An 18,461-nucleotide genomic window follows, 5' to 3' on the forward strand; every position below is an offset into this window, starting at 1 on the left:
GACAAAACATGAGAAATATACGCGTATAAAGAGAGACAAAGACTGTCCTAGAAAAAATAACTACAAAATGCTAATTAAAACAATACTTCTTAATTATGAATGAACAATATATCCTTACTTCAAAAAACAGGACCATCAAATAATTTATATCGATATGCTATGTAAAATAAGCTATTTTCAAAAACGAAGCATGAAAGGAGAGGCTTTGGAATGTTTTCAGTGAAAATAGTTCCTTCTTTATCATAAAATTATGTTCTTTATTGTCCCATTGAAGAAGGTAAGCAAAAATTTTCATCTCCAAAATAGCTTACTAAGGATGTAGCAAGCCTGTATTAAGGATTAGAATGTAGCGCGTTAAAAATTGCACTGTACTTAAATTTGTTCACTTTGGAAGTATTGTCGTGCAACTGCTCCTAGTACGATTTCTGCACTGAACACACCTACAAATATTAAAGGAAAAAAAGGAAATTAGAGAATATTTTTCATATTACTCATACACATCTTCCAATATTTATTTAAAAAATTAACTAGAAACTATGAAAAACTACTTACTGATATTTACACGTAAAACGTCAGAAAGAAGATGAAGATCGTTTTCATGAGTGATGATGATATAAGTTAATTTATTACTATTCATTTCTTGAATCTGTGCAATAGATCTTCGTGTTTTCTCCATTGTTCCACCCGCGCTTTCAATTATTTCTGCAATTGCTGGTGGCGATGGTATTACACTTGGTGTAACATAAAATATTTTACCCTGTTCAATAAATAATTATGTATATATTCAATATAAATCTTAAACCATGATCATTTTATGAATTATCAATGTTAATTAAGATACATTATCAATAAATTAATGGCTGAGCCAATAAAAAAGTTACCTTAAGTACTGTTCCTCTATTGGGGCTTGCCAGTGCCTTCTCAATATTACAATTAAAATTTTTCTCGAATTCTGAATCTCCTAGCATATATCCACTTTCATCTAAAAATGTATTTCTCGCAGAACAATCAAGTAACCACTGCAACGTGACAATATATTTACAACGTGATAAGCAACATAACAATTTTACAGTCCTCCTTGGTGCCGTCATCACAAGATGAGTTGCGTCTCGCCAACTGGCTGCCAATGCACCACCTAATTCTCGGATTCTCTGTTGAGTGAATAATTAAAATTCAAATTAATAAATCAAGTAATAGTAATGATAATTCTTATTGTTATAAATGCAATACAACAATACAACAATAAACGAAAGAAAATGAAATAATTATTTCTCATTTTAAAAATTGTAAAATTTTGTTCTATTTATATCATATGTATCTAAATTAAAGAATTTTATACAAAATTTAAAATGAAACAACCATTTCTAGTATCAGTAAAGTACGAAATAATTAAACAGAATAATTGTCTTAATTAATATTTGAAATGAAATCATTTTGTGCTACATTTGAAAATGAATATTGTGTCACTGAATTTCAGTTACCTTTGCGTGCTTCCTAGGATTAATACCAGAGAACAATATTCTCGGTTGTTTATCCGGAGGCGGAGGATCTGGATTACTTACAATTATTGGTTCGTCTAAGCCCAACAAATGTGGATCTTTATTCAATAACGGACCATCTAATCGTGGTTTCTTATACTTTCTTATCGAATTTGGCCCCTGACCAACCTGCTTCACTTTATCGTATGATTCCTGAGTAATGTTTATTGGCATCTTCCATGCAGCTGAAAGAAATAATATTTTAACAGCAGCCAGATGATTGAATTTAGAAAGACTAAGAGAATACGTGAGTTATGATTTTCTTGGAAAAATATATAATTAAATGATAAAGATACCCATTAAGTGAGGCACTAGCGAATAATCCAATCTAAAGGGATTGCTCAGGCTATATTGTTGATATTTTGGATTTTCGGTTTGATGAAGCGCGTTCATTTGTCCACACAACAAGTCCGTCAACCATTGAGCATTTACCACTCCAGTTTGCCATTCTCGAGCTTTTTTATATTTTTGACCATCCGGTCTGAAATGATGTTTGTCGAATAAAAGGATATCGGTAGTAATCGATGAATGATTAATCATTATAAAACGTTGTTATACAAAGAGAGCAAAGGATGACTTGAAAGATACAAAAAAAAATAGATAGAAGTTTACATATGTACGTGTTTATCTTGCTTAATGTTATTTTCGAACTTTTAATTTCTATAAATTTTTTTTTATAGAAAATATAATTCATATAACTCAATCGATTATTTGAATCAAGAATTAAAACCTTCCCTAAAATTGAGATCGCTTGTATTGACAATGGGTAATAAAACATTACTACCTTCTGCAAACGAGAAGAGTGTTGTGCCTGGTGAAGTAATTGGTAACTTTAGCTCCTAATGCTTCCAACATATACTTCACCTTCGCTCGTTCCTCTCCTTCAAATCCAGATAATGATACAATTTGTTTTGCACATGGAAGCTCTGTCAAACTGAATGGTGTTGGAAAATGCAGTGCGTGCCAAGGTGGTACTACCTGCTGTTTACTGACTACATCCGATAGCCAGTGAGCACTGACACAACGTTTTCCTTCTCGTAAAGCCTGCACCACCGTTGGATGTTTCTGTGTTATCGCAAGTATGTGAGTAGCACGAGTACAGTATTGTGGTTCTACTTCTCCACCGTGTCTCTCGATTACTTGTTTCCATACGGAAACATCGTTCGGACGTTGCACGTCGTATTCGACAATAACAAAGATACAACCTAGCAAAAACAGATCTGGTGGTACTGGAAACAAACAACGGTTTCTTATTAGTAAAAAAAAGAAGCTCATAGATAAAAGAAAGAGAAATATGTATAAAAATTATATTCATTCATTCGTTCGTTAGATTCAATTAATTTTAATTGATTTCTTATTTTCCTGACTTAATTTCTTGATTTCCAAGAACTGTGAAAGAGTTTGTAATACGATTTTCAATGTAAGATCTCAAGATTTTTGTGAAATTTTAATGCAACATTTTTATGGGATTATATTCAAAATAGTTATTTTTGAAACAAATGAGATTAAATATATGTAATTGTATAGAATTTTAAAGTTCCTCATTTTAAAAATTTTTCAATCAAACAAAACATGTATAGTAGAACTTCTATATCCAAAGATATAAAATCAGCGATTATTTCTAAATCAGAGATCAATGTAACATTTTCAATTAAGCTAAGAATGTTAATAATAAAATGTTAATAATAAAAGTTTTAAAATACATTCGTATTTTAAACTTTAAAGATAATGTTTTCAATTAGTAATGTAATTTGCTAATTGATTATCCACAAATAGCGTTGAAACCAATCTTTCGTAGATATAGGTTCTACCATACATAAAAAATCACAGTTATAATAGTTTTTAAAAATCTGGAAGACTATACGTTTTAGATTTGGATTGTGACCATAAAACTGAGCTTTTGCTTGGGGCATCACTGGAGCATATTGCATCTTTATTGATGCACCGGGTGGCGCACCATTTGTGATGTTTCCAACAGTTCTTCGCTGATATGCTGCTAAGAGTTGTGGATCCTGAGATGGTGGTGGTGGTGGTCTATGTTGCGCGGTCATTAATCTCAATTGACCAGCTGCACTACCCTCAGCAGCACTACCTTGTAACCTACTTGTCAACATGTTTGCCAGTGCGGTTTTTGTCTTTGCATTAACGACTAATTGTTGATCTGGTGGTAGTTGGGTATTGTTTGACAACGGGGTTAAAGGAGGCTCTTGCTGCGGCGCGCCCTGTTGTTGCTGTTGCTGCTGCTGCTGCTGCTGCTGTTGTTGTTGTAGATGCTGCAGTTGTTGCAGTCTTGCCATTTGTTGCTGTTTTTGCATATGTAACTGTGCTATATGTTGAGGAGTTAAAGCTTGACCTTGTTGGAATGTTTGACCAGGTTGACCAGCCTGTGGACCTTGCACATTTTGACTGGCTTGCACGATCACTTGGTTGGAAGAATTAATTGGCGTTAAAGCTGGTGGTTGAACTCCGGAATGCACTGGTTTTTGACCAGGTGTTTGTGCAATTTGAGGTCCTATCATCTGAGGACGCTGTTGCTGGATCCACTGTAAACCACCAGGTTGAACTGGCTTTCCTGGACTTCTTATGACAGCGATATGCGCGCCTTGTTGTGCTTGACGATTTTGCATTTGCCTCTGTAGTAATAAATTTCTTTGTTTCTGTATTTTTTGGATAAATTGTGCCCTTTGCTGTGGGTCCATTTGTTGCAACTGTTGATGAGTTTGGGCATCCAATTGAATTAATTGCCTTGGTGGTTGTGGTGGTTGTTGACTCCATTGCCCACTTGGTCTCTGTGGGCCAATTTGCTGTTGTTGCTGTCTCTGCAGTTGTAAATGATACTGTTGCTGTTGCCACTGTGAATCTCTTTGTACAATGAAACTTTGTTGATTAGGACCCATTAATTGTTGATTCTGAGGTTGTTGTTGCAATTGACCATCTCTTATAACAAATTGTTGTGAACTTTGAGGCGCAGATTGTTGCAGCTGTTGAGAAATTTGTTGAATTTTTTGCTGCTGTTGTTGTTGTAATAATATAAGTTGACGTTGTTCAGATGTAAGTTGTTGTGGCGGAGCTTGTTGCTGATTCAATTGATGCTGTTGTGTTCCAATTTGTTGTTGAGCAGGAATCTGTTGTTGTAAAACTATTTGTTGCTGCTGTTGAGGTGTTAGTTGCACTTGTTGTTGTTGAACTAATTGCTGTTGAGGAGTAAGTTGCTGCTGCTGGGACAAATGTTGCTGTTGTTGGTTTATTTGTTGTTGCGAAAGAATTTGATGTTGGCTTAGTTGTTTTTGTTGTGTTAATAATTGCTGAGGTGATGACATTTGATGCTGAGGTAGTTGAGAATTGATTTGTTGTTGCTGTTGTTGCGACATCAATGGTTGCTGTGTAAGTGACTGCTGCTGTGTTCCTATCAGTTGTTGCTGTTGTTGAGCTGTTAATTGTGGAGGTTGCTGCTGGTTCAAAAGCTGTTGCTGTGTATATTGCTGTTGTTGTAATTGTTGATGTTGTGTAAGTTGTTGTTGATTTAATTGTTGTTGCTGTTGTAGTAATGTATGTTGCATATTCATTTGCTGTTGTTGCTGTTGTTGTGGCGATAATTCAGGTTGTTGTATTTGTGGTGGTACTGATTTCATTTGAGTAACATTATTTTGTTGAGAAGTTTGTGGCAACCAAGTAGTTTGTGTAACATTTTGATCAGAGACAGAAGGTGCAATTGTGGAAGCATTGGATAAACTTGTTGTTGGAATTGGTCGTGGAAGATGCTGCTGCTGTGGATTAACATTATTTTGTCCATTTGTTGTATATGGGATTGTTGTTACAGTTGCTGTAGCTGTATTTATGTTATGAGCAGTATTGGAAGATACTGGTGGACTTGGTTGATTCCAAGGCATCCGTTGTTTCAATTGCTCCAACATAGCTTTAGTTCTCTCTTGTTCTTCCTGCGCTGTATTATTTTCAGTATCTTCATCCATAAAGCCAGTAATCATGGCTGTAGAACTATTTGGGTATATTAAAAGTCTTGGATGATACTCTACTTCACTTATGATAGTTCCTTTTCTACAACATTCTGTTACCCAATCTGGAGTTACAATTTGAATAGGATGCCTCATTGCAGTTTCATACTTCAATCCAGCAGCCTTTCCAGTAATTAAGTGAGTACAATACCGATCTAAGCGTAATTGACATTTACCACCTTGAAGTGTGATCATTGCCCACAGACTTTTACTATCTGCGCGGCTTATCTGAGACATACATGCTCGTACATTTGAAAATAGCTGCGTATCTTCAGGAGAGAAGTAGTGAGACCTATATTAATGTCATCGATATGCAAATTAAGTTTTCATATATAAATTCATTATAATGTGTACTTTTTTCTTTCAGAAAATAAAAAAAATTGACTGTTAAACTAATTATTGTTAAATTACACTGATATTTAAAAATTAAAACTTCTAGGATAAACTACAAATTATATTAAAGGATACGGTAAGAGTTTATTGCATTTGACAGAATATAAAATCCAGTTCTGCGTAACTGCTGGAATTTCATAGATATCCTTTGCGGCAGATATATCATTCTCCAGTGCATCATAACCAGCTATTAAATGCGTAACAAAATCACTAAAATAATTTGATCTTTCAGCACCTCCCTCTTGTAGTAAATTTAAAATCTGGAACCAATTAAAACAACATTTGTTTTCACTTTCAAGATTCTTTTTACTTCATCTGTACAATCATTTATATAATGACTAATGCAATTTTAACTTCAAAATTAAAATATATGTAAAAGTATGTAAAAACGATGAAGTCAATTTCTAATTCCTCAAAATTATTAATTCAGCTTAACCATTAAATCTGAAATTGTATAAAAATAATTAAGCGCATTATTTACTTTACATTGAAGATTTTGGTAAATTTCAACTATGTTACTATGAAATAGGCATTTTACATTGAAAAATGTCATACAATTGATGCCTTTTAGAAGTCTCTTGTCTCATCTTTATTGCACTCAAGGAATGCAGTCTGTTAAATTTGACTCCATTTTATAACCTCTTTCGTATCAATTGCGATTACTCTAGACTAATCGCAGTCAGATCATAATCTTTAACAATTACAATATAATAATATCAATAATGTAAAATCAGTGACATTAGCAAAGGTAAAGGAAAAACGCGGGAAACGATGAAACGACATACTTTAGGATCACCTTCACCGCTGACGTAGTATTTAACATCGGCGAATAGGGCCCCGTCAAGCTTTAATTCCTCGAGACCGGCCCTTATGTCGCCCATCCTTGAGAAATTACAGACAAAATCACGTATTCCACATCACAACAAAACAACGCGTTTTCTGAAACGAGAGTTGAAGCACCCACAATATTTGATAACAAAACTCAGTCGCGACGCTTTTGTTATTATTATGATTTCAAGGTTATGTAGTTACTTCGAAGTCGAGCGATGTATATCGTATTCGATACATATCGAAAACTTCGAGTGCGCTCGATTTGAACATCGAAAATGTCAGTTGTAGCTAACATCGAAAGTGCAAAGTTTCCCGTTAAAAAGTTTGAAAATAAATTAAAATACGCGTGGAAAAAATTAAATACTGAGAACAGTTGACAATGAACAACTAGTGTGAATTGTACAGAAGAAACAAAATCTTTTGTTTCTGGCTCTTGTGTTGTACTTAATTTAAGTTTTAATCTCTGAGTTAATTACTATGACAATCTTTATGTTGATTAGTTTAATAATAAGATATTCTAAACTAATGTCTCCAAGTGGGAACTATTTTTAAATATTTTTGTGCACATAATGTTATTGAAAATTGTGATAATATATAGGATGTTCCAATTTAAACGACCAAACTATGAAGGCTTGATGAATACCTAAAAAGAAGAAAAAAATGTTACAAAGTTTGTCAAGAAAATGCCTTGTTACAATGTTATAAGCAAATATTGTATGTATGAAACAGGTAACTATGCATTTTTCTTTGCCATTTGATTTTTACTTATGGAGTAAAACAAAAGATTTATTCAATAGAAATAGCTTCACATAGAGAATAAAATAGAGAATAAAGTAGAGTTACAAATGTAATTTTATTGAGACTCAGAAAAATTTTCAAGAATTTTATAATGTTATGATACTTTATAATCACTATACAGAACTTTATAAATACTATATAGAATTTTATAGTATTATAGTTTTTATATTATTTGCCTATATCAAGCTTGATGGAAATAAAAATTATTTTTTGTCATATTATTATAATTAATGATATGAAATTGTTAGCAGATGAAAAAAAAACATATACTTAACGATACTGTCTATTGTAATGGAAAATGCATTGCTACTTATATATTTCATATATGCAATACTTGTTCATCATTTTGTAACAAAGCATTTAGTGTCGAATTTTATAGAATATTTTCTTTTTTTAAGTGTAGATTAAGTTTTTGTTTTCTTGTTTGGGTTACTTTGTATATAGTAGTGCATTTTGATTGGATTAAAGCAACTGATTCAAGGTATGTGATTATTATAAAATAATATAAACGAATTTCTAGAATTGTTATATTATGCAAAATTCAAACGGCCAAATTTTTGCAAAATATTGTACTCGATTTTATCGAATAACATTATATCAATATAATATTAGTATTTATTATTATAAATCGATTATATCAATATAATATTATACTCGTTTATAAGTACTTAATGTTACACTTTCTTTGTGCCATTAAAATAAATGTACTACTCGTTAATGTGAGTAAACGTCATTATCAGGCTGTACAAAAAACGCAAAGTTTGAAAACATTTGTTTACTTTATTGTATACTCTTTTCATTCGCATAGGAGGTACATATCAGCATCTAAAATGCTTTTCACCGTAATAGTTTGCCACAACCTTTCTTTCTTTTACGCAACCCTTCGTTTTGTTTCTGCCCTCTCTTTCTCTCTCTCTCTCTCTCTCTCTCTCTCTCCTTTTCTTTCACTCACACTTGTTCCCTCTCTTCCTCTCCTTTCCTTCATTTATGTTTCCCTGCTCTTTCTCTCATTCTTTCTCTCTTAATCATGCACACTATAATATAATCCTCTCTCTTTCTTTCTTTCTCTTTTTTTTTTGAGTCTCGTCATTCGCACTTTCCCTTGCATTCATAGATAAATAAATTATAAGCTAGTATGTACAAGTTTTCTTAATAGATTTCTTCTCCTTACTTAATTTAATAGTCATTTGTCACTTAACAGATTTATTTATCTTGTAAAGACTCTAGAAATATTGAGCTTGGTCTGGTCAGTATACGTCACATAATTCCCATTAACTTTTGTCGTTTCTTTAAAATTAAATTATACGTGTCTGTGTATACGTGTGTACGTGTATGCGTGTCGTCGAAATTTTTTATCTTCTTTTCTTCATTCGTTACATTTTAGCATATGAATATTTTCTTCTCTTTTTTTTTTCGTTTCTCATTTTAAATAACGAAAAAACGATCTTACAAATGGAGAGAGGGGTGGGCTGGATGAAAACGAAAGGCAAAAATTTGATTTTCTTGACAAAAGGGAAAATGAAAAATTATGCAATTAAACTAACAACAGAATTCTCAATTCTCGTGTTTCGAGATATGAAATTTAAATTATCCATTTAAAAATATGTATATATGTGTGTTCGTCTGTGTACGTGTATTTGTATGTATATGTATGCAAGTATATAGATATATCTCTTTCGTAACAACAGATTTATAATTTATCTTAGTATTTGTTATTTAACAATTATCTCGTGAAACGATATAGAGGTACATATTGCTCTGTAACAAAAGGAAAAGAAACATTCATAGTGATTCTTGGAGAATCGGTAACAAGTTCGTTTTATAATTTGTAATTGCTAAGGCAGACAATGAAAAGGATAATCGCGTAAATCCGACTTCGATCAACCTCTCTTACATGTTCGCCAAGTTTCGCCGTGAAACGAAAAAGATCTGACACGACATTGTTCGCAATTGATTATCGTCCGTTCGGTGTACACGATTACACATTTAAATAGGTGCTTAACGTTTTATAATTCTAAATATCTCAAGTATAATATCCTCTCAGGCACCTGTGATTATTTACAATACAACAACAATTATATAACACAATTTAAAATTTCAATTCTAAGTGTAAATTTCAATTCATTTATATTAAAAATAGAACGGAGCTTTTGCAATTTTCAATTTAATATTATTCCCTATTAAATTAAAAAAAAAAAAAAAAAAAAAATGGAGAATAAAATAAATTGTAAACTGGGAAAATGAAATATTAACATCGTGTCGAAAGTGAAATGAAACTTTTTACAGTTGAATGAAAAGTTACATACTGATAATCTTATACTGTTAATTCAACTTTAACAATTAAGGATTCTAGTCGCGATGAACCATTTCAAAAGATACGATTTACTTTCTACCAGTGTCGTTTCTTGCAATTAAGAGGATACCTATACTTAGCCACTTATTGTGCCTATCAGATAATAAAATAAGTCAATCAATTGTTTTCTATAATTTGCGCGTGGACAAGAAAAATTCTGTTGAAATTCTGTAGAAATCAGAGTACAATTTCAGGGAAAGAAGGGAAAGTTGAATTGTAGTCAGTAACGTGAAGATATCATCATCCAACTCTTAAAAATTAATTCATGTAATTGCACTTTGCATGCTGCTTTAAAATATCCATGAGCAAATCATTTCGTAGAAACGAAATTTTACTCCGTCTGATCATTTCTTTTCCTCTAAAATATATAGGTAAGTTAATTGCTAACAGTTAGAAGTTTAAAAATGAATAAAAGATTAATTCATTTTCTGATTCTTTAGAAAGGATAATTAGGCGAAGTTAATGTAAATTAATTGCGATTTGTACCATAGATGTGATATTTCGTGAAGTTGTTCACAAAGCTGCGAGGTCGTTTCGGAACTTTCAGCTTGTAGAACTGATTTCCGGGCACTGTGTAACCCTTTAATGTTCCTTTAAAGATCAACGTTAATTTCAAATTGGTGGCAAATTTTTCAAACACTTGTAAATAGTATCACTCCTCATCGAGCGATATTTGCGACTTAATCAACATTTGACGCAATACATCGTGAACATAATCTCGTTAACACGTTATGTGTTTCGATCATGATGTAGCACGTAAAATCCTTTAGTTACATTTTTTTAGTAGATATGAGTATCTAAATATAATTTCAAACTGCTATAAACCTCAATATTCGAATAAAAGATTTCCTTCCAGTTGTTCACTAGAGATACGAAAAAAGTGCAGCCAAATTCCATTTTTATTTCTCTCGGAACCACATCAATTTGTTTTGTTCAACTAAGATCGATGTAAAATCTTATTATCCTTCTGACTGAAACACCATTGTGTCGCCAAATGAAATGAAAAGTTTTTCAAAAGATAAGAGTCAAGAAGAAGAAGAAGAAGAAGAAGAAGAAGAAGAAGAAAAAAGGAATAATCGGTGCTAAAAAAGTTTGTGAGAAACAAACTTAAAGAATAACTTTCCAAACTATCGGATCTGCCGTGTGTCGTGTGTGGTATGTACGGGTGGGTGTGCACAGAGAGAGGGGATACGACTAGAACGCAATTATACTCGTAATGTCCAGAGGCTTTAGAAACACGCGCATGTCCTCCTCTTACGAAGGTCGCGTATATTGGCCCACGAATCTCGACGCGACAAAAGTCCAGGATCATAGGAAAGGAACGATCAATCCTCTAGATTTACAGAACAAGTTTTACATCATGGTCTCCCTACAACTGGTCATGCTATCGAAATCTAATTGTAAGTAAGGGCAATTGTTTTCGCAAAGGGCCGCGCTGCCTGTGGCAGCCGCTGGCCCGTTACACCAACCCTCAGGGTGTAAGGTGCTTGTAAGGTAACACAGTACATCTAAGATTTCGTTAATGCGCTAGGAGCCCGGGTTCGGGTCCTCGCTGCTCCTCCGCCTGGCCTCCAGTTCCTGGGCGAGCATAGCTATTTCCCAGTTATTATGCCCTTCTCGATGCACTTCACTCTCCTCGTCGTCGTCGCCATCGTTCTCACTGTCGCTTCTTCCTGGTCTATCGTCGAAGTCTTCCTCGGATCTACTGCTTTCGCTGTTCGAGTCGAGATCGATCGCCACTTCGTCTTTCCATAAATTTTGCGGAACGATTGAGCTAGGGAGTTCTTGAAGCTCTAACGTCTCTTCCTCGGAGTGTTCTTCCCAGGATCGTCGATTGTGAGAACTGGACTCTGTAGATATTGAGGAACGCTTGTAACGCGGATGAGTAGCTAGGACTGTGTCCACTGAACCGTCTCTCATGAATGGGTGATCCTCACGATCGTCGTCCAAATCTTCCTCCAAAGAGGCATCGTGCTCTGTGCTATCTCCCAATGAATCGTCTGCGTTTCTCGATTCTTTTTGTTCTAGCTCTAGTATCCTTGCTTGAAGCTGTGATATTATTTCGTCCCGTTTGCGGATTTCTAGCTCCAATGATGTAAACTGTCGCTCGAACTTTGTCTGAATGTCCTCCTGGAATTTTATTGATATACGCATGTTAGTTAGATGTACACATGGGAAATATAGGACAGGTATCGATTTTATTACAGATTAACTATGTGGCGGTATAATTTGTTGTTCTAGCTGACTTTGAGTACTAAATTACGTTATAAAATGATATTGTTATATAGTAACAATTTTATGTTATTGATAGTTATAAATTCTTATAATTTTTAATTTTTTATTTCAAAATGTTTTCCTTATGTTTTTATTCTTTATTTTTATTTTATTTTTATTCCCTATTATATTTTATGTTTTTATATATTTTGTTTGAATATTTGTTTACATTTTTGTAACGAAGCTTTTGCTGACAAATTTTACATAATTTTTTTTTTTTTGCCTGCAGATTAAATCTTTTCTGGCTATTTAAATTTGGAATACTCTATATTTCTTACTAAAAAATTCGGCTTGTATTTTTATAAACTTTAGATCATTTTTGCAACATACTTAAATGTATATATTAAATAGAGGTGAACCAAGTTATTACTCAACCCCAGGACTGGGGAGAAATAGTAAATATGATATAGTAAATAGAATGTAAATATTTTTATTTTCTCATGTATCTAATTAAATATGGAAATAGTATTGCGCAATAGGTATTTCATTAAAATATAGGAAAATAATATTTCATCAAATAGTAATATTTCACAGAATAATATTTAGAATAATGATATTGCAATTAAGTATATATACTATTAATATATATATAATATATATTATTATTACTATATATTATATATATTATAAATTTAATAATAATATATATTATATATATTAAATATATATATATACTATTAAATAAATATATATATACTATTAATTATATATAATATATTATATATTTATATATATTTTATATATTTTTAGTTTATATTTTACATACACGTGTCTCGTTTCTATTTTATATATATACGTATACACGTATCTCGTTTATATTTTCACCTTGGACGCAGACACTATATTACTTGTTCTTCTTCATCTCGTTCATTTTCTGTTTTTCCTAACTACCAATACACAATATTCACACATATTAACCTTGGTTGCTACGCTCGTCGACATTCATAATGTATCAACCTAACAGAATAGAAGATAGCGAGTGACAGTTGCGAAATATGTTTAGTTTTCAAATTTGTATGTCTTATTTTCAATTCTACTATTTTCGATATTTGAATCCGAGTGAAAGTAGTAAATAGTATTTTCTCGTGATTTAAACATTTAATGAAATAGTATTTCATTTAAGCATTAAATAGTATTTACTTATGCAAATATTTCAATGTTTACTATTTTATATCAAATTATTTCAAATTTTCCCCAGCCCTGCTATAATTCCTCAGGAATGAGCTCATTATTATGTGCATTATCGTTTTCAATACGACAAATATTTAGATTTGTATAAAACTGATAGTTTCACGTGATATAGCATTGACATAATATTATAAATGTAATATATTATATTTATAAATAATATTATAACATATCCATATAATATATTATATTTATAAATAATATTATAACATATCCATATAATATATTATATTTATAAATAATATTATAATATATTCATGCGAAAATAATGATGCATGGGTGTCGTTGGTTAAACACTGTATGCTAGTATGCTAATGAGCAATATATTTGTAAATAGGGAATAGCATGCAAACTGAACAAGGTTATAAGCCGTCGCGATGTAAAGTTCTTGCCAATTGTGCGAGAAGCCTACACCAGAATGGTTCTGAAGTCGGCAACTTTGAAGTCAATATCTCTAAGGGAAATTACAGGAAATTAACTAGGGAATCTTGTAGAACTACTCCGGGAAATATCCTTCTCATGAACAATATTTATTCTCGTTAATTTTACAAACGAATTCACAAGCTATCGATTTTTCGTGCTAAAGTTAAAAGAGCTAAAGTTAAACTTTCGATTGTACAAAAACTCGAAGTGTTAAACTTTGAGTCATTTAATCCTTATGAATAAAAGAAGTACTCAATTCTTTGAAAAAATGTTTGACTTGATTTTTGTTGTTAATAAAGCTTTTTGTAATAAAGTAAGGAATATATATATTGTACATGTTCACTTACAGCTTTGCTTTTCATTTCTTATCAGTATGTTATTATTATTTTTATTATTAGTTACTTTTATAAGCAATTAGCTTTATAATTAACCAGACTCAATTTAATTACACTTGATCATATTAGACTATATTGTTGCAGATTATATCAATTTTACTATTTTATTTTCTCCAATTGCATTGCTTTTTTTCTAGGCAATTTGTCAATTTTTTTTGATAATTCAATCCATGTTATTTCAACATGTCCCAGTTCTTCTTATTTTGCTCAACAAATTTCTTCTTTTATATTAAAAATTTCTTCTTTTATACTGTTCTTTATCTCTAAGCCAGGATTTTATTTTTCCCTAAATAGTTTGCTATGTATAAAGTGTAAAGCTTAATTTGAACTGCTATTGACAAACTGCGCGGCGTAACGAGGGAAGAAATATAAAAATTAGCCACTCACCAGACGGTCCTTAACGACTTCTCTGATACCAGTGACTAGCTCCCCCAAGTATTCCTCTTCTCCTGGCCGAGATACCATTTGCAGGATACCTCCGCTGCCCAAAGGACGGAAACTGAGTTTATTGGGCGGTGGCAGTGAGGCCTGCTCTTGGGAGTCGGACAATTGTGGCCCAAGCGGGTAATTTGCCGGGAATTGCTCAGACGGCGGGCTCTGCAGCGTATATTTATTAAATGTCACGCTTTTCGAGAGTTTCGAATGTCGCGCCGCATAACCCTCTATCGTCGGTGCTCTCATCAATTTCCTCAATTCAGCGGTGGCCGCTTCGCGATCCGGTGTGCTCGTCGCGGAGGTCTCGGAGCTTCCGGTTCTACTGCCGGCCGACAGTTTCTTCAGTATGCTCTTCAGGTTCCGCCTTTCTAGCGTCTCGTTCTCCGGTGAAAGTTGATCCGTGGGCGACATCGATGCCATTCGATTCTGGGAAACAAACAAAAATCAGATATTTGACATTGTTCATGATAATAACATTGATTTAATATAAAGGCTATAATTTATCAGTAAGGCCTATAATTTAATTACACGTTTCTTATTCTTCTTCTTCTTCTTCTTCTTCTTCTCATTTGTGAATTGAGTTTTTTGATAACGAGAAGAAAATATTGTTCTATTTTGTTCTATTTGATCGTGTTGCATTAATATTGTGAGTTGTAAATTCGAGTTTGAATTTTATTTTGTATTTTATTATGTAGACATTTCGAAAGAATTGTAAATGGGGTCGGTTGTCTCATTATTTTTAACGTATATTAGTCCAGTAGAGAAATAATGCTTTACATATTGTTGAGGAACAATGAAGAATAAAAAATACATGGGATATTATTTTATCAAATCTCGAGAAATAATTATATTTAATTGTAATTTCAATTTTTCCAAACATATGAAATTCTACTATATTATTATTATAATAAATGAAGTTCCTTTAAACAGAATTTGATATCACGCTAACGCAACATTTGTCTCACCCAATATACTACCAACTATAATGGATAACCCTTAATTTCCATGCCTCGGAATATTAGATATGATATATTGTCATAACTTCGCTATCTTACTTGGTTGAATCTTATAATCATTGAACTTATTATTTTGAATTTAAATATTTTATTCAAATATTTCGCAAAAGAATTTATACAAGATCTGTCGTAAGCTTGCATCAATGCAGAAAATGATTATTTAAAATTTCTTAATGATCCCTACTAGGGATAGACAAATTAAACACGAACGATATCACATATTATCAAATTTTTTTGAATTCGTTGTTGCGCACATATTCACGTTACGTTCAATATTTATCTATAACTCTGTAACAAAGCGTTTACGAACAAATTTTAAATGACATTCTTCGATTGTAAATTATGCTCTCAAAATTTTGCCAGTAGAGCATAAAACACCTTGTATATATATTTTTTATTTCATCAAAATTAATTTGTTGTTATTGAGACAAGAATAAAAAGGAGAAAAATTGTGATGAAAAGATTTCTTTTTCACGAAGGTGTTGAATCTGAAGGATTTTGATTCGAATCGCGCTATTATTGAATAGACCCATGTAAGCAGGATGAAGCGAATAAATCACGTGCAATACTGAATGGCTGAACTTCCACGCGCACATTTGAATATATCAAAGTTTCCGATGTCTAGGAACTAGTATTGACTATTAGTCAGCTAAATACCGCAACAATACCCGGATACAATACAATGAGATCTAAATTGGCGACGATTGGATTCATACCTTGGATCGATGTTATACGTTTCACTAGCAATAAACATTTGAACGTTGTATCTTTATTTCAACACTAGATTAGGATTTCTTTCTAACACGCTACTGTGTACGTTACACTTTGCACATGAAACTATAAGCCAGCCGCTTTGGTACTTCGACGTTGATCCTCACAGTTTATTAACATACTAAAACATTATTAACATTCGAAAAAAATACTTTCGACTCACTTGGTTTAATTTCTCCAATTTCCTAGCATATTCGATCGCGCAAGCCTCCGAGTGGCTTCTCGTCAAGTTCCCATCGAACTCGAGCTCGGTGTCTCCGCAGTCTAAACTAGAACTCCTAACTGCTTTCTCAAGTTCCGCCAACTTCTGCCTCTCGTTAAGTATCTTCAGTTTCTTGACGAATGGTAAACCGCAATACTCCGGCGAAAGATCGTCCACGGACGCGTACATCTTAGTCTGCTGTCTCAGGTGTACTAAACTCTGTCTGAGTTGTAACCTCCTCGTCGGTGGACTTCTTTGCGGCGAGTTTTCTTTGTTCGTTAACGAGGCGTCCTTCAGCATGGCCCATGGTTTCTTCACGTTCGAACCGTTCGTGTTCTCCGTGTTCGAGGTTGTCGGCGATTTGACGGTCTGTTCTACGGTAGTTTGGATCGACGGTTGTTTCTGAAGCTGCTTGCGAGTCTGCTTGGGCGATTGTTGCTGCGATTCCTCCGGTATACTGTTTTTTGGAAGCAAAGGCTCCTTGGTGGGTGCCTCTTTATCAGCCTCCTTGGACTCTTGCTCGTTCTTCGCCTTTAGCAGTAATATTCTCTGAAGAAACGGTAAATTCGGATTCATAGGGTTCATTTGGGCATCCGGCGGTGGTTGCTGTGGTTCAGGCGTGTGCACTTGCGTTTCCATAAGATTTCGACGTTCTTCTCGTTCCTCTTTCTCCTTTAACAATCGTAATCTGGCAAGCAGAGGCAAACCGGCGCCCAAAGGCGAGACTGGTGGTTCTTGAACGTTCGACGCGGATGCGTCTTGACCGTCGTCCACTTTTTGCTGTCTCTTCAGCATCGGTAGCTTCGACGTTAATGGTTGCAGCTCTAGGCTTTCCTCGGGTCTGGTATTTCGTCTGCTCTTTCTCAATGCGTTCTTGAGACCCTTCACGTCACTCTTCAGTTTGTCAACGATTCTTTTGCCCGTGCTGTTGTCCGACGAGTCGTGACCAGGTGACGTTGGTTGTCTAGATGCTCTGGCTACCTTCTGCGCCTCCATCAGACGTTTCCTCCCGAGATTCTGGAGGATTTCTTGAGCTTCTGGATAGTCTTTCATTGCTGCTAAAACATCCTCGCGGGAGAGGCTGAATAATTCCGAATAGCCTACCGAACGAACATCGGCTGTGCGTCTGTAATTGAGAATGTGTTCGTTAGATGGGTCGAAATCTAATCTTCTTAATTTGAAATTTCGATGGCTTGAAAGCTGAGGTGTGTTACATTTCAAATTGAGGTAGAATTAAAATAAGTAAGATCACGAAAGATTTTTACCAATAATATACAACGAAGAGCATGATTCAACCAATAACGGCGAAGAATTGTCGATAATTTGAATATATATTGAATTGATATAACTTCGTAAAGAAAAATCTGAGTTCGCTCTTTTCAAAGATTATTTTGTGCATCGTTACAAATGGGAAAGTGAGAGTACTTTTCTCTCGGAAATTGTAAAAATTCAAACTTCTCTGTAAAAACTTCAAAAAATTTTTAATACTTTTAATTTTCAATACATTGTTGTTTTGTTAATAAAGAAATAAAGCTCAATGAACTTAATTTTATTATTAACAATATGAATTTTATGCTTTTATTGCAATATTTTAATTTTTTTTCAAAAGTGAGACATTTTTTTGTATTTTGTATTATTCAATTTTGTATTACTTTGTAATATTAGAATATTATAATAAATTTCGTGTACATGTATCAATTATTTCGCACTAGTTTCACAGTGGTTTTATTTCATTTTAAATTCACTATATTATTAGTTTTTTTAATTGAATTAATTTCTGGATTATGTTTCTACTGCGATACAATCAAATGCAATTAGATGTAAATTAATT

The 18,461-nt window shown here is 33.3% G+C and overlaps 2 protein-coding genes across 4 annotated transcripts in view; both read right to left on the reverse strand.

Annotated features, from left to right (window-relative positions):
• Window positions 1–236: 236 nt before the first annotated feature.
• LOC122530071 (PAX-interacting protein 1-like) lies at window positions 237–6,976 on the reverse strand. 3 transcript variants are annotated; one of them, XM_043656719.1, is made up of 10 exons: window positions 6,730–6,821; window positions 6,500–6,635; window positions 6,020–6,204; window positions 3,403–5,843; window positions 2,323–2,767; window positions 1,835–2,019; window positions 1,482–1,723; window positions 882–1,151; window positions 553–757; window positions 237–440 (listed from the first exon to the last, which is right to left on the reverse strand). In XM_043656719.1, the coding sequence occupies exons 4-10, from the start codon at window positions 5,786–5,788 to the stop codon at window positions 373–375; spliced, it is 3,801 nt and encodes a 1,266-aa protein (XP_043512654.1). In that variant the 5' UTR covers window positions 5,789–5,843; window positions 6,020–6,204; window positions 6,500–6,635; window positions 6,730–6,821; the 3' UTR covers window positions 237–372. The 3 variants fall into 3 exon arrangements, with proteins under 3 accessions (XP_043512654.1, XP_043512653.1, XP_043512652.1); XM_043656718.1 differs by having other exon boundaries at window positions 6,426–6,635; XM_043656717.1 differs by lacking the exon at window positions 6,500–6,635 and having other exon boundaries at window positions 6,730–6,976.
• Window positions 6,977–10,960: 3,984 nt separating this feature from the next.
• LOC122530073 overlaps window positions 10,961–18,461 on the reverse strand; it is a 40,117-nt gene continuing 32,616 nt past the window's right edge. Inside the window, exons 3-5 of the mRNA XM_043656722.1 lie at window positions 16,592–17,756; window positions 14,594–15,067; window positions 10,961–12,056 (exon numbers count right to left, since the gene is read on the reverse strand). Of these exons, the coding sequence (XP_043512657.1) occupies window positions 11,454–12,056; window positions 14,594–15,067; window positions 16,592–17,756 (2,242 nt within the window). The 3' untranslated portion in view covers window positions 10,961–11,453. The remainder of the gene's footprint in view (window positions 12,057–14,593; window positions 15,068–16,591; window positions 17,757–18,461) is intronic.

Source organism: Frieseomelitta varia, unplaced genomic scaffold, assembly GCF_011392965.1.
Source record: "Frieseomelitta varia isolate USP_RPSP 00005682 unplaced genomic scaffold, Fvar_1.2 scaffold_326, whole genome shotgun sequence".
Classification (NCBI taxonomy): domain Eukaryota; kingdom Metazoa; phylum Arthropoda; class Insecta; order Hymenoptera; family Apidae; genus Frieseomelitta; species Frieseomelitta varia.